Source organism: Medicago truncatula, chromosome 5 (assembly GCF_003473485.1).
Source record: "Medicago truncatula cultivar Jemalong A17 chromosome 5, MtrunA17r5.0-ANR, whole genome shotgun sequence".
In the NCBI taxonomy this organism is placed as follows: domain Eukaryota; kingdom Viridiplantae; phylum Streptophyta; class Magnoliopsida; order Fabales; family Fabaceae; genus Medicago; species Medicago truncatula.
Window position 1 is genome coordinate 30,831,409 of NC_053046.1, and position 16,428 is coordinate 30,847,836.

General features: G+C 33.0%; 1 protein-coding gene across 1 annotated transcript; it reads right to left on the reverse strand.

The window, feature by feature from the left end:
- Nucleotides 1-7,488: 7,488 nt before the first annotated feature.
- Nucleotides 7,489-15,646, reverse strand: LOC11409887 (probable anion transporter 4, chloroplastic). The gene is made up of 9 exons (XM_003615522.4): nucleotides 15,125-15,646; nucleotides 13,617-13,843; nucleotides 12,566-12,926; nucleotides 10,703-10,747; nucleotides 10,457-10,603; nucleotides 8,812-8,949; nucleotides 8,687-8,720; nucleotides 8,013-8,192; nucleotides 7,489-7,856 (listed from the first exon to the last, which is right to left on the reverse strand). The coding sequence occupies exons 1-9, from the start codon at nucleotides 15,542-15,544 to the stop codon at nucleotides 7,849-7,851; spliced, it is 1,560 nt and encodes a 519-aa protein (XP_003615570.2). The 5' UTR covers nucleotides 15,545-15,646; the 3' UTR covers nucleotides 7,489-7,848.
- Nucleotides 15,647-16,428: the final 782 nt, after the last annotated feature.

A 16,428-nucleotide genomic window follows, 5' to 3' on the forward strand; every position in this document is an offset into this window, starting at 1 on the left:
TTTTATATATTTTATGATCCTTTATGATAAAATTTTATTTTTATCTTTGCTGAGAAATGTGGTGAATGTGTTGGACGATGTCCGTGTCTAATTCAAAAATATAGTAGTTTTGTCTTCTCTATTTCTTATCACTTGCTCTTTTGTTCTTGAGTATGAATCAAATTGATACTCCAAAATTTACGATGCACATTTTATTGTTTGCATCAATTATTTGTACTAGATCTCGTGGTTCCACTCATATTCTCCAATTTGGATTTTCTCATTCCCCCATTCTCTTTTGTTGTTCAATTTGTGTCTATCTCTCCCTCTCTCTTAATCTTTTCTTTATATTTTGATCTTATATTTTTATTTTCTTTCTCTCTTGATCTTCTCTCTTTAATTTAGAGAGAGATAGATACAACTTGGTGAAGGAGGGAGAATGATAGAATTAGAGGAAGTAGAGGATCTAAATCGAATATTCACTTCTATCAAATCACATTAAATCACATATATTTTTCGCATTTTTCTCTTTCCTCGCTTGCTTCAATTTTCTCCAAACAAAAGTCACTAGGATCAACAGTACTTAATGATGTCAATTATCTGCATAACTCTTCTGCCTATTCAAAGATATTTTCATTTTTTCTTGAATTAACCTTATCTTTTTAGTAGTCTCTTGAATTATCTCAGGTAGAAGTATTTCTTTGTCCCCGACTTCTAACAAACACAAAGGCATTTTGCACTTCATGCCTTATACAATGCTTCAAATGCACAACAAAAGTGTGGTGGGCCCATAACCCACAGAACCCTCGGTCGAAACCATGTTTTGATACCAAATATAATATCTTTCTTAATTTATTTGAGGTGTCAGAAATTGATATAGATACATTATATCAAGTCTACAATTTCACACTTAACGATAAATTACATACTTATCTTAAACATAACATATAGAAAACATAAAACAAAGTCCGCCACAACAGATAGCATAAATAAATGTCTTAGACAATAAGAACATAGTATTCTAAATTGGGAGTTGCATGAAAACCTAAAGGGGTTAAATTATATTATACCCTTTCTGATGTATTTCCCTCATAATAATATAAGCAAGTACAATAAATCTTAATTCCAATGAGGTTGACAAACACAAACCACGTGCACAACAACAAAATAACAAATTACAAAATAAATATTGTCAACGCCTTACGACTTAGAAGATTAAATATTTACCTTTTGGTTTTAATGACTTGCTAGACTTTGAGGCTTTCTTTACACTTTCTACTTGCAACTCCAACACCTTCTTCGAAGGTTTTCGCTTTCTTTTAATTTGTGTTCCCTCGGCATCATTTGTATGGTAAATTGGAATCTGAATAAAGACAAGCTTGCATAGGGTTTTTTTGCAAAACTTTTCTTTTTATAACTTTACCATTCATAACATCCCACAGTAATAGCGACTTGTCAGCAGCAGATACAAGAATCCGATTAACGCATTTTGACCAACAAATACTTGTCATGGGAGAAGAACATTCATTATCTCGAAGCTCTTTAGCAATGCCCCTGGTTTCAAAATCCCAGATAACGCAACTTCCATCATTGGACCCAGCTGAATAAATTGATCAAATATAAGCACAATGAGTTAGAATGTGGAAAATGTATAATACCTCCAATGAATAGTAATTCATAGAACGCTCTCTATAATAATTACCCAATTCACACATTCATTGAACACTTGCTAGAATCAAAACCTCATATTAAGGGCAAGAATTTTTTTTTTACTCATTTTAGCTATTCAAAAGAGAAAAACATACTATAAATCACAGGCACAAACATGTGACACGGCACTAACAAGTCAACAACTGTAATAATTTGAAGAAAAAAAATTACATAAGTGAATGTAATTACATATGTTGGCATCGGACATGACACAGTTAGACAATAGATACGCCTTCAATTAAAAGTGTTGGTGCTTCAAAGTTCTAAACCATGAAAATAGAAAGAGATAGTTAAAGTAAAATAAGATAGGAGAGATTAGAGAAGAGTGTGAGAGGGAAAGCTAGAAGTTGAAAATATGATAGTTTTAGGGGGTGTATAAAAAGTAAAATAGATTTTTTTTTCTTTCTCTTAATTCAATTTTTATACAAAATAACTTAAAAGTAAAATAAATTCACACGAGGCTTCATACACACACACTTATTCAATCAAATTGATCTAAATATTAATCTGCAAAAAACTCACAATACTCAAGTTAATAATAAAATTATTAAAATATTGGGTTTTTGTACTCTTTTAAACAAAAAATATTGATCAAATAATCATACTTTCAAATCTACAATGTTGACGCACAAATCATTAATTGAATATGTACTTAATCAAATTTGATATTTCAATAGGAACCAACCAAAAGAACACTACAACAATCTAAAAAATTAGATAAGATTTACTCAGACCATGAAATCACGGAAAAAAACACAAGAGATATTTGAACTATGTAAAAACTATTTATTTAGATTAAAATAAAGGGGAAAATAAAGAGGAAATTTCATGTTCCAAAATTATAATTTCTTGATCTATGTTTTTTTTTTTTGAAGGAGTTTCTCGATCTATGTATTTTGTTGTACATATTTGGTGGAAATAAAACATTGGTAAAGAGTCAGCAACATGATTAGGCTATCAAAAAACGTATTCTAACTTGCATCGAGACAACTTAGAGAGAACTCCAGTAACTTTAAAACTAATTCAATAATGACACATGTGATATTTCATAGGAGAACAAACTCATTACTTATAATGGTAGCCCATAAATCAGCCATTATGCTAGAACAAACTCCCAAACCACGCAAGATTCCAACCACAAACTTGCTACCAAGGTTAACAGAGACACTGCGGTACTATATACATCCTATAATAATTATTAAAGTTTTAGATTTGTCATTTATCTTTTTTGAATTTTATTTTTTTAAGTATTGATGTGTTATTACCATTAAACTTTTTTTTTTAAGGGAACTTGCTTATATGATTTTATTAGCGATCAAATCGCAAATATATGGTGGTACATAAGAATCAAATGGAAGCTATCTAAAGATGGGATTATCTTCACTAAGACGTGAACAATCTCATTAGTTTGCCTTCGATTAAACTAAACATGGAAGTTATAAAAATAAAAATAAAAAATTTGTTTAAATCCATACATAGTTCTTTCAAATTCAGTGATATCATTGTTTCCATGTTGAAACTAATCAGCCACTTTCCTTGAATCTAGAACAAAATGTATGTTATCCTGATGAAGGTCAGACACCTATAAAATGGCATGATAAAGTCCCAACGCTTCCCTAACGTCCTTTTAACACAGCGGCGAGAAACAAATAGTCTTTGCTAGCACAAAGCATCCATCTTTCTAACGAACACGCGCTTATCTTATTTTTTAAGTATGAAAAGGACGCGTTTATTGATGACTAAATTTGGCAAGTGTACCAAATTGTTTCCATGTAATAAAGTAGTAAGTAAAATCGTCTCCACATGGATGTCGTTTCGACGAAGCAACTAGCTAAACCTATTAAAAGCAATAAATTTGATGTGTGTGTGTGTGTGGGGGGGGGGGGGGGGGGGGGGGGGGCATAAAAAGTTTGATTTAGAGTTTTAGCGACGATTAGGAATGAATGTAAATACAATTACCAGTTTTTAAATAAGGATTCTCATTTAAGTTGTTAGTTTGGTGGGATCTAACGTCCTTTCAGAAGTCATGTTGCCCCTAATAACCTTAAAGGTCATACGTGCAATACGGGGTACAAGCTCGTCAATCCTCTAAAATTTCGTACACAGTTGGATAGTTATTAAGGCAGGGACTTACGCTACATGTAATTGAAATGTATCATAGTTGGAATTCTTACAAATCTTACAATTTCACCACATACCCTATTAACCCTAATTGATTAAAGAAATAATAATAACCTTAGTTTATTAGAGAAAGAAGGATATAATTCATTTGTAACGAATCTGATATAAGCCTGACACCAATCTGCCCTAATCTATGATGATCAATCACGCTGACAAGATATGTCACCTTAAGACATGAAAGCATTAAATTGCATGATACATATAATAATTAAATAGATCTCAAATCTTAACTGAATAAAACACTTGCATTAATAAAATCCAACAAAAAAATATATTCATCTTAAAATCTTAATGAAAAGGTATTTACTTACTCATGGTAAAAATAAAAGGCATAATACAAAAAGAAATAAAATATACCTTAACATTAAAGGTTGAGGAGAGAGACTCCTCTTGATGCTTCAAGCACTTGCCTTCCTCTTTAACCGCCAAATTCCGGATGAATATTTGTGAACGAGATGGTGGCGTAATAATTTAAGTGACCAAGGCAGAAACATAAAATGAGTTGAAGAATAAAATTTATGCTAAAAATACTATTCTAAAGTCAAAAGTTTATAATTCTTACTTTAAGTTAAAATAAACTAGTGCAATAAAAATAAACTTTAATCAATTTTACTATATAATAATCAAACATTTTAAAATCAACGTTACACCTCTTAAATCATTTTTGTCTGATACAAAAATGCAATCAAATACACACACGGGGTTTGAGTATTCCAAGACTATACACAGTGAAGGCCTTAAAGGGGATATTATATTTTTGATGAATAGTATTGGATAGCTCCATTACTTGGTGGGAGATTAAGTGAAGAATGACAACTAAAGTTCACATTTTCTAATTGTCATGTGTTGTATAAGAGAGACCAACTATCTACCGGGTGTAAAATCGACGACGTCGAAGAGGACAACCGGAGAAGGTTGAGAAGCAGTTGAGGCTTGCACCACCAGTAGAAAGGTGCACATAACAGACGTGAGAGGCAATTTGGATTAAGTGGTGGGTCAATTGAACTTAAGTTTAATCTTGAAGAGAAGTAAAAAAAATAAGATAGTCTTGAAGTCCACATTGGAGGTTTTGGTAAACTTAGAGAAGCAAACGAGTTATAAATAAGTAGTATAGTCTCATTGTGAATTAGAGTTCATAATGAACAAGTGGCCATTGTGTGTATACATTGCCAACTTTATATGTTTTATTTTTATTTGGGTTAATAGATCTTTATCCTGTAATATAGGGTACTTTTGGTTTTGCCCCTTATAATTTTATTTTTTTTAGATTCCGTCTTTGTAAAATGAAGATTCTTCACGATTGCCCCCTAAGCCCATTGACTCAGCAGAATCTATGATGTGGCACCTACATGGCTTTTTCATTTTATTTTTCATTTTTTTTGCTTGCCACGCGGAAAAACTAGTTTACACGTCATTTTTATTTAAAAAAATTAAAATATAATATAACATTTAAAAAATCAAAAATCATTTTTTAAAAAATCTGAAAATTAATTTTAAAAATCTGAAAAAATTCAACCTATTTTTTTAAATCGAAAAAAAATTAGATTTTTTTTTCCAAAAATTAAAAAACATTTAGATTTTTTTCCGAAATAGAAAATTGTCTTATCATTTTCGAAATGAAAAAAAATGCAGATTCTTTTCAAAATAAAAAAGTTTTTTTAATTTTTTCTACAAAGAATGAAAATTCTGGAAAATATTTTAATTTTTAAAAATCTGGATATAAATGTTTTTAAATTCCAACTATATAATCTGAAGAAAAAAAATTGATTTTATTTAAATTTTTAAAATCTGGAAAATATTCTCAGATTTTTAAAATTTGTAAAATTTAAGACAATATTTCAAGATTTTATAAAAAATTTCAAAAACAAATTTGAATTTATTCTAAATTTAAAATTTTCGAAAAAAAATCTGAAGTTAAGATTTTAAAAATATAAATAAAATCAATTTTTTTTCAGATTATATAGTTGGAATTTAAAAACATTTATATCTAGATTTTTAAAAAATTTAAAAACATTTATATGTAGATTTTTAAAAATTAAATTTTTTTTCAGAATTTTCATTCTTTGTAGAAAAAATTAAAAAAACCTTTTTATTTAAAAAAAAATCTGCATTTTTTTTAATTTCGAAAAATATAACACAATTCTCTATTTCGGAAAAAAATCTAATTTTTTTTTTATATTTTGGAAAAAAAATCTAATATTTTTTCGATCAAAAAAAATAGTTTGAATTTTTTTCAGATTTTTTAAAATTTTGAAAATTAATTTTCAGATTTTTTAAAAAATGATTTTCGATTTTTTAAATTTTATTTTATATTTGAATTTTTTTAAATAAAAATGACGTGTAAACTATTTTTTACGCGTGGCAAGCAAAAAAAAATAAAAATAAAAAGCCATGTAGGTGCCACATCAAAGATTCTGCTGAGTCATTGGGCTTAGGAGGCAATCGTGAAGAATCTTCATTTTACAAGGACGGAATCTAAAAAAAAAAAATTTACAAGAGGGTAAAGACCTATTAACCCTTTTTATTTTTATTGGGTCTTGAATCTTGATGCATAAATATTGTAAATTTGTTGCTTTTTTTTTATAGTTTAGGTGTACAGAAATAAGATGCATTGATGGGCGTTCAAGATGATAATGATAATGAAGAAAATTAAGGGGAGTTAAAGTTTGCAGTTGTTAATTAATATATTATTAATAAAATATAAAAAAAAAATTCCCAAATTATTTTGCAACAAATGATCTGTAGAAAACAATTCAAACTAGGTCTCTTCTCTTGTATGTTTGGATGCAAACAACACATGAACACACGATCAGGAGCTTATATTTTGCACTCATGTTACTACCTGCACTTTAGTTCCATTATTTGGAGGTTGTAACAAAGACACCAAGATCTTCACATCAATTGTGAGACTTGCAAATCACGAAAACTCTAGCAACTAAGATCATCACACTTGAGGTCGACTCTTCACACACCTTAACAAAGTGAGGGCCAAGCTCACTTTGATTTGCAAGAAAGCAGCAACGACTAAGACCAACTACTCCAACCACACCACCGCAGTTAACCGATTGTTGCTTCAACCACTTTCTCTTTCAACCACCGCAGTCAACCGCCAAGTTCCTCCTTAACTTGCCTTCCTCTTGATTGACCACACCACAAAAATCGCCAAGTATCGCGTCTTCCCTCCTATTTGTAACTGCAATTGGTTCTTCTTAAGCGGAAGATTCTAGAAAGAGTGGACAAAATATGAGAGGAGGTGGGAGAATAGTGATATAAAAGTAAGCATTATGCTAACAAGTACCCAAGAACACTATTAAACAATATTTAAACTTCTACAAAGTTGAATACACCATTTTCAAATACAATAGTTATATATTTGTTTTCTTAACTAGTGTTTTAAGGACACTCTTTATCATTTTCCTAAAAGTAAATATTAAAGGTACACCGTTGCATCACTTAAATCTGGTGCACCTTAAACCATCCCATATTCTCCCATATTTTGTCCTTGTTCTTTCTATTTTCAATATAAGTAACGCTATTTGTTACGAATGATTAACACAAGACATGCATAAAAATGAGGTTTTTGACCAATCTTCCAATCAAATTCTGGCTCGCCATACATGGAAGAGAAAGTAGTTATTATTTGCAAGTGTTACATGTTGTCACATAAGATTCTTGCAGTTCTTGCGAAATTTCTTTTGTAAGTCGTAACAATAAGAACTATTCTTTTAATACGTTCTCTACGGGTTAGAATACCAAAAAGTCCAAATGGAAGTAGAAGAGACCTTCAATGTACATGAAAAAAAAAGAAAAAAACTAATACATCAATTTTACACTCAATATAGATGGCTGGTGTCTCTTATACAACAGAACATGACAGTTAGAAAATGTAAAATATCTCTGTCATTTGTCACTTTAACCTCCTCTCATATACAAGTAATCGAGCTGTACAATTGTACTCTATTTAGCTTCCGGTACCAGTCAACCAACTGTACATAAAATTAGAGATGCATTTCATTAGCAATATATAAATGAACAGGACCAAACAACTATTACAACGTGAAATGGAAACCGGTGTAAAGCATTTTTTAAACATAACAAGAGCATTATGTAAAACATGTATGTGTGTGTACATTTATACTCACCAGGATCATCAAAATTTACTCTTTCTCCTGTAGAGTATAGGCAGTAGAAAAGGGCAGCAAGAAAATATAGGACTGATGTAAGCAACAAAAATCCTCGGAATGAACCAACTAGCTCAACAAAAAAGCCAGCTCCAACTGTTCCAATTATAGCAGCAAGTGTTCCAGCAGTATTTGCCATTCCTAAAACAAGAAATCAAGAAAGTACTCATCATAAGAAATCTTAATCTAGGTACAAAGACAGGTATTTCACCCTATTATACCCATAGTTATACATCCCACTACCAAGAAGTAAAAAAAATCCATTTAATTTAATAGTCAAATCCAAAGTGTTGTATTAGCCCCAGTTTCATAAAATTCCATGAACGTTTTCGCCGCCAGGTGTTTATACCACCATAGCACAGCTTGGCCAATTAAATTCAAATAGGTTCAGAAGTCCAATGTAGAAGCTATCAATTTTAGTTCCCACACTAGCAAATGGAACTACTAAATTCTAGACCAAACATATAGCTACCAGATTTATCTTTTACCACTTGCCACACAGAGATAACATAATACAGGTTCAAAACAATTTTAAGTGTTTACCGATGAAAAATGTTCTGCAAAAGTTATTAAATGTGTATTTGCCACATTAGATACAGTATCAGGAGGTTTGCAAGATAAAGTGGAAATCGTACCGTGTATAACACCAGAATACTGTGGTGCGATCTCCTGCGATGAAAAATGAATATAAATTAGAGCGACAAGACTTCTAAAGAAAATTTTATATATAGATAAATTTTACATGACTGAAATCAGAAACCTGAAAGTTCACGAGAAATCCAGAGTGACCAAAGGATTTCAAGCCAAAGGCTAATGTTAGCCAAGCAGAAGCAACAGAGGGGTTCCTTGCAGTAGCTAAACCAATGAGGCTAACTCCAGGACCAACAAAACCAATGGACTGCAGTGAATGAGCAGAATTAGCATTATCCACTACAACTAATACACAGTGAGAAGAATCAAAGCGAGACTGTAAAATGAGTAACGAAAACTAGAACAATAACAACCAAAGCTTTACTCTAATAAGTGAAGTCAGTTACATTATTAAAGACATCACTGTACTTCGTCCAAAACCAAAGACTCAAACTTTTAACATATTACATATACAACCAAGTGCTCTCGTGTTTCGGAAGTACCTAATTCCCATTGCTTTAAACAACCAATAGCCGAGAAAACTGATGCTTTAACAGATTATTTCTCGATGCTCTTACATTTAAAAGATGAAATTTAAGCAAAGACAATCTTAAAAGTTTTACAGATTAAGAAAGAAGAATGACGTCAGAACTTGGAAGAAGTTAAAATTGACTATTGAGATAACGACAAAGATACATAACCACTCAAGGTTGGCCTCTATCTCAAATTCTCCCAAAGATACTCTTCGTACAGTTTTTCACAACTCAACATTACAACAGTAAAGATTTTATTTTTCACAAAGGCTCTGTTTGGTAAAAAGAAGCTATAAGCTAGCTGATAGCTGATAAGCTAGCTGATAGCTGAAAAGCTAGCTGATAGCTGGTAGCTGATAGCTGATAGCTTATAGCTGAAAAGCTTGCTTATTAAAAATAATGTGTTTGGTAAAATTAGCTGTTGAAGTGGCTGATAAATATAAAATGACATAAAAGGACATGTTTTTTTTTAATATACATATAGACACACACATTTTTTTTGTAATGTATTTATTTTTTAATATTTTTAATTATAGTTAAATATGTTTTTGGTCCCTATAAATATTCAAACTTTTGGTCTTAGTCTCCATAAAAAAATTCTTCGACCTTTAATCCTAAAAAAAAATTCACTAACAATTTTGATCTCTGCTTAATGAGTCCCAAAAATAAGAGAAATGTGGAAACAAAATGTGAGGTAGAATATATAAAATTTTACAACGTACAATAGACTAGTTATTTTTTCCTTTAAAAAAAAAATAGGCTAGTTATTTTTTGTGTGGTGTACGACATGTTAGTTATAACAAAATATAAAGCATTTCCATAAAAAAATATTATATATATATAAAGTGCTCCTTAAAAAAAACGGCATTTTATTTAAGGAAAAAATGGGGCGGTTATAAAGATGAACATGGGTACTTATTTAATTAAAAAATAATTAATTAAATTAATAAGGTTAAAGTTGGAAGAAAATATAAAAAGCTACCAGCTATAAGCTAAAAAGCTACTTGAAATAGCTTTTCAAAAAACGCTATAAGCTCATGAAAAAAGCTTGTTACCAAACACGTCACGTTTTCTTCTAACGAGCTTATAAGCTAATCCAACAAGCTATAAGCTAGCTTTTTTGTGTTACCAAACACAGCCAAAATCTGACATAATTTGTAACTAACAATTTCACAATTCCTCAAATCAAGGGATAAATTTGAATTACAGCCTCTCATTTTTTTTCCAATGTGTGTAACATACCTGCATAATCTTACGAGTCAATGTAACACTTGTACCACTTTGTATCATCATATCTGACCAAAAGCCAGCAAGGTAGTTCATGATAGCCATCACAACCCATGGAACAGCACTAAACCAAGCTGCCTGCCTGAGATCCACATGATATACCTATAATGGGATTTCTTTTATACACGTTAATGTGTTGATTCTAAATATTTTTAGATCTTGAAACTTGACAATCACAAAGTTATAAATAATAAGCCTTACTGAGTTGAAGTATATGGGCATCCAAGAAAGAACAACAAAAAACCCCTGTGAAATAATGAAAAATGAAGTTAAAAATGGAAACAAACGTGAATTTGCATGAATAATAATGGCAACACTGCATGATACAGATCCCTGCGTCGCATTTAAGAAACATGCATTAAATTTCCTATTCGAGAAATGGGAATAGAAGATGAGCATTACCTCATGCAATATGATAAGTGAATCCAGTTGGGGCATAACAAATGGCAATTTGTTATCAATTATTATGATAGGAACTGATATCAAAATATAAACTAATAGTAAGATTACAATATAATCCCAAGAAATCCGAGAGTCTTGGTTCTCTCCCCTCCAAGAATTCGAGAGCTTGGTCTCTCCCTACCAATCCTTTAATCCCAATCCCTGAATACCTTTCTTTTCCTCTGCATCTTATTTATAATACTAAGTCCTATAGCTGTTACATAGAAGTTTAGTAGACAGCAATTACTACACACAACACAAGTAACAGTTACTTATTTATAATATTATTAAATAAACTACTATTATTCTATAACTGCTGCCCTTAGGAGTCCTATTACTAACAATACTCCCCCCCTAAAGATTCACCTTGTCCTCAAGGTGAAGGATGACATAAGTGTCCACCAGGGTCCCATAACTTGAAGTAGAGTGTCAGAGCAAGGTGTGAAACATGATAACTAATGCATGCATCAGACACTCTCTTCTGGGGAGGAATTTTTGGCAGCAATAGGCACAGTGCCAGTTCGATCAAACCAGAGGATAATCCACCCTTCACCACAAACACGTCTGGATCTGGCGGCTTTGGCGGCGGTGGAGGTAGGCCGCCCAACTCGAGTGAAACCCATCCCTCTCCGATAGTTTTTCTAGGCAATTTCGCCCTCGATTCGAACACACTACTCATACCATGTTCATAAAAGAGTCTGTCGATACCAAGAAATTTGCGCAGATCTGCTTTGGTCTCTTGTTGCTTTTCCACAATGATGACATTCACGGAGGAATTTTCCGCATCCCTTTCTTCTGCATTCTCTACCTTTTCCTCATTTTTCTCTTCTGCTGTCTGAATGAGTTCAGAATTTCCTTGATCAGTTTCTTCTGATTGAAGGCTGAATGTGTGAGGCGTCGATGACTCCCATTCCAATCCAGATTCTTCTTCTTCATCAGATATAGGTAGAACGTCTCTATACTCTGGCTTAAAATGCCAAAGTAGTGCAATGTGAAATGCTTGCCAACTCGCATGCAGATGGCATCAACTCCACCACTGCCACCATACGAGAGCACGGTTTCGCAAGGCTTTCACCGCCTCCAGCAACTTCTCACCCTCCTGTGTTCCCACGACATCAAAATGTTTCTCAATACAAATCAACCACCAATAAGCGTCACTGCTGCCATCAAATTGTGGCATGTCCATTTTCCCTCTACTGTGAATTTCTTGCCCTGGATCAGAACTGCTTTGATACCAGTTGATAGGAACAGATATCAAAATATAAACTAATAGTAAGATTACAATATAATCCCAAGAAATTCGAGAGTCTTGGTTCTCTCCCCCTCCAAGAATTCAAGAGCTTGGTCTCTCCCTACCAATCCTTTATCCCAATCCCTGAATACCTTTCTTTTCCTCTGCATCTTATTTAAAATACTAAGTCCAATAGCTGTTACATAGAAGTTTAGTAGACAGCAATTACTACACACAAAACAGTTACTTATTTATAATATTATTAAGTAAACTACTATTATTCTATAACTGCTGCCCTTAGGAGTCCTATTACTAACATATTACTATTGTCAGCTCCAATTACAACATCAGTGACAATTAATTAAACAGATGTTATGAATGTGAAGCATTACCCAGCTATGCATGGCATTTGCAGCGATTAGAGACCATGTTGGCATCTTTGAAAGTAAGCGTCTGAAAGGAGGGACGACATTAACTTTCTTTGCCTCCACCGGAAAAGATGTTTGTCTTTTATTCAATATATACTCCAGCTCATATTTTGATATCTGAGGACTTCGGTCAGGAGTGCTTGATGTCGCTGACAACCAGACCAACACCCAAAGAAACCCAGACAAACCAAAAATCACAAACGGGCCAAATATACCGCCTTGCGACATGAGAATGGGAGAAAGTGTGAGCCCTATCGCACATCCAAGCTGAAATCCAGCCATCGAAATTCCAACAGCCCTTGCCCGTTCAGTTTGAGGAAACCATCTATACGGAACAACCAAATATTAGTCATGTCCTTATTTTTCTGAAGAAGCCAAACTCAAATATTAGTCATATCAATTTCAACTATCAATCCGTTCTTGCTCCAGCAACTTAAAATAATAATGGTAACCAAAGGGCATGTCGTATATATATATATATATATATGTATGCATAATAAAAAAACATATAAGCCATATGTCCAAAACAAAAACCATATTGAAACTTCTAGTTACCATTTCAAACTTTAAATCTGTACAAACAATACCATACTGTCCAAGATATATCCGTCTAAACCCTAGCCTTAATTTGAGGCTTTGAGCTCTTTCGCCTAATGGCTTAGAGCTAGAGTGATTACCGTTGGAAATATGATATGCCAAACACACAACCAACTGGAACTAAGTCAAGGGAATAAATCACACGCAGACATTTCTGGTGCATATATGGAGAATCACTAGCTACTACATACTTGTACCTTAATATCCCTAATCAATAATACCAAATGAAATCAAGCCAACATATTCCATAACCCTAACCCAACATTAATGAGGCTCACGTCTTTCACAGATTAAAAGCAGCAGCTATAATAATGCATGGAAAGACAAACTACACACTAGCTAGTGGCTAGACTTGATCTCTAAACCCTACTCATGTCATTGGTCAAACTTTGCTAGAACACAACCAAAATTTGACTACCTGGCCACCATGTTATTCATGCAAGGAAGAGCCACACCTTCAGCCAGACCAAGCAAAGCACGGACGGCAAGTAAAGCCAAAAGAGAAGTCTCTGCAGCGAAGGGAGTAAGAAAAGTAGCAAGTGACCACAATGCCACACCCCAAGCCATTACCACTTTGCCACCATAGTTATCCACCAACATTCCTCCACCTATAGGTGAAAGCAAATACCCCCACAGAAAAGAAGACTGCATCCAAATCAAAAACCACAAAACCATCATGCAACAATAACAATAACACAGTCTATTCATCAAGGTTTAAATATGATTTCAGTCCCTGCAATTACAGTGTTTTTTGGATTTAGTCCTTGTAAGTTTTTTGTTGGCTTAAACACCTTTTTGGTCCCTTATCTTTATTTCGGGATTCATATTGGTCCCTTATTAAAAATAAAAATAAAAAGGTGCAGTAAGTCCTTTAATTTGTTTAATTGGTACCACGTTGGTCCTTTCCATGCGAATTCGTGGTTTTGAAGTACGAGATCCATGTGAATTTATGTTGGATGCACCCTTTGCACCATTGTTCAACGATTTCAAAAAGAAAGCTGATGAGGAACCTCGTGAATTCGACATGTTAGCTCAAATGGGGAAGAAGATTTGTTGCAATCTCTAATTTGGGGTGAAGAATTTGGGGAAAAAATGGGTTCCAATGAACTCTAATTTGGGGTGAAGAATTTAGGGAAAAAAATGGGTTCCAATGAACTCTAATTTGGGGTGAAGAATTTGGGAAAAAAATGGGTTTCAATGAACCCTAATTTTGATTTATAGGGGAATTGGTAAACTGGGAAGGAGGAGATGTTGACTTATATGCCAAGTATACCGAAATTAACGTCTTTAGTCTTTGATGGATGAAAATGACTAATGCGGTACCAATGAAACAAATTAAAGGACCTATTTGCACTTTCTTTTAAATAAGGGACCAATATGAACACCAAAATAAAGATAAGGGACCAAAAAGGTGTTTAAGCATTTTCTGTTTAGATTCCGTAATTGCAAATTCAAAAATGTAGCTTTTAATCCGTGACGTCATACGTAGCCCAATAAAATCAAACCACATGGCCCAATAAGCTGACATCAAGGACTAAGGGTCTGTTTGGATAAACGTCTTATTCGCGGCTTATAGCACAAGCGCTTATCATCATAAACACTAGTAATGAATAAGCTTACATAAGCCGAACATAACTTAAGAAAATTATCATAAGCTATTTTCACAAACTCTCCCAAGCAGTATCACAAAACATATGACGGTAGATAAGTTCAAGTATGTCAACACAAACAAACCATAAAAGCAACGTTCTTGAATTTGCAGGGACTGAATCCAAACAAAAACAAAAACTTACAGCGCTAAAAGCCTAAAACCAAAAATCGCTATAAATGCAACAATTTGCAAGGTCTAAAATCATATTTAAAGCCAATAACAATAACACAGTCCATTCATCAAACAGTTGGTGTGTGTGTGTGAGAAAAACACACCTGAACAATTCCAGAGAAAGCGCGAGTCCAACCATTAGCAACAGATAAAGGAACAATGGCAACAGACATAACTACACGATCAGCGTTACAGAGAGCAAGAGCCAAAGCGAGCATCGCCACCACTTTGACTCGTTCAGAAGTGATGAACTCAGTGAAACTCGGTTGAAGTTGTTGTTGTTGGTGTTGGTGGTTGTTTTCGGGAAGTGAGTTGAACTGAGCGTCGTTGGAAGAAACACGGAGGCGGAGAAGGGAGCGGAGAGAGGTAGAGCCGCCATTGGGAAATTGGATTTTATTCGGAAATGGTGAACGGGTGAGGTTGAGCTTGGGAGAGTGGAAGTTGGAGAGTATGGTGCGGTGGTTTTTGGGTAATGTTGGTGGTTTAGTGGCGGTTGCTCCGCCGAAAATGATGGCGGAGGACATCGACGGAGTTCGTTGCGGTAGTTGACGGGTTTTTCTGTGACTGTGGCACTGGTATCGGGTTGTTAGGATGGTGTGCTGGTTCTGAATTACCGAAATGACCTTGCTAGCAAAAAATATTATTGGTGTTACAAAGCTAATAAAACACAAAAACAACAAAATGAAAAGGATAAGAAAGGAACAAAGGATAATGCACAATTTGTGCAGGGGCCGGGGTTCGAACCCCGGACACCACATTTATATCTTAATGGTGAATTTCTTTACCCACTAGGCTACTTAACAACAACAAAAAAATCAAGTCCTTGACAAGAAGCAGATCCTAATAAACATAATATAATTTAGGTTACAGATGAACGATGAATGTAGCCGAAAAAAGAAACATATGCATCATTACGTAAAATTAAGATGATACTATAGAATTTATCATTATTATTATTATTATTATTATTATTATTATTATTATTATTACGACTGTTGTCAGAAAGACTGTATATTTCATTACGTTTGTTTGTATAATTTTGATTACAATTTTTAAATTTCTAACTATTAATAAAAATTATCGGTACATTAATTTATCTATAAATTATTGTCGAAACATATAACAAAATTATTTATCAACTTAATGTATTTTAGTTTGTCTGTATATAAAATAAAAGTAAAATAACGATCATTTATTGTTTATTCTAATAATAATTAGTAAAATGATAACATAAATATATAAATGACTTGTTACATAATGGAAAAATCATATGATTGCGTTAAAAGTAATTTTTTTAAAGGAATAAAAGTATATATTTTAAAAACTATGTGTGGCATAACTTGAGCAAGTCTATTTGCAATGTTCTTTGATAAGATTTTTAAACTTAAAATTTTCCATTGCTATAGAT

Excerpts from the sequence above, each read along its gene's own strand:
- LOC11409887 (XM_003615522.4), bottom strand. The coding sequence starts at position 15,544 with ATGTCCTCCGCCATCATTTTCGGCGGAGCAACCGCCACTAAACCACCA. Across the intron at positions 13,844-15,124 it reads CTTTCTCTGGAATTGTTCAG|TCTTCTTTTCTGTGGGGGTA; the intron begins GTGTGTTTTTCT and ends ATTTGGATGCAG. Across the intron at positions 8,193-8,686 it reads GTATTCTGGTGTTATACACG|GAATGGCAAATACTGCTGGA; the intron begins GTACGATTTCCA and ends TTCTTGTTTTAG.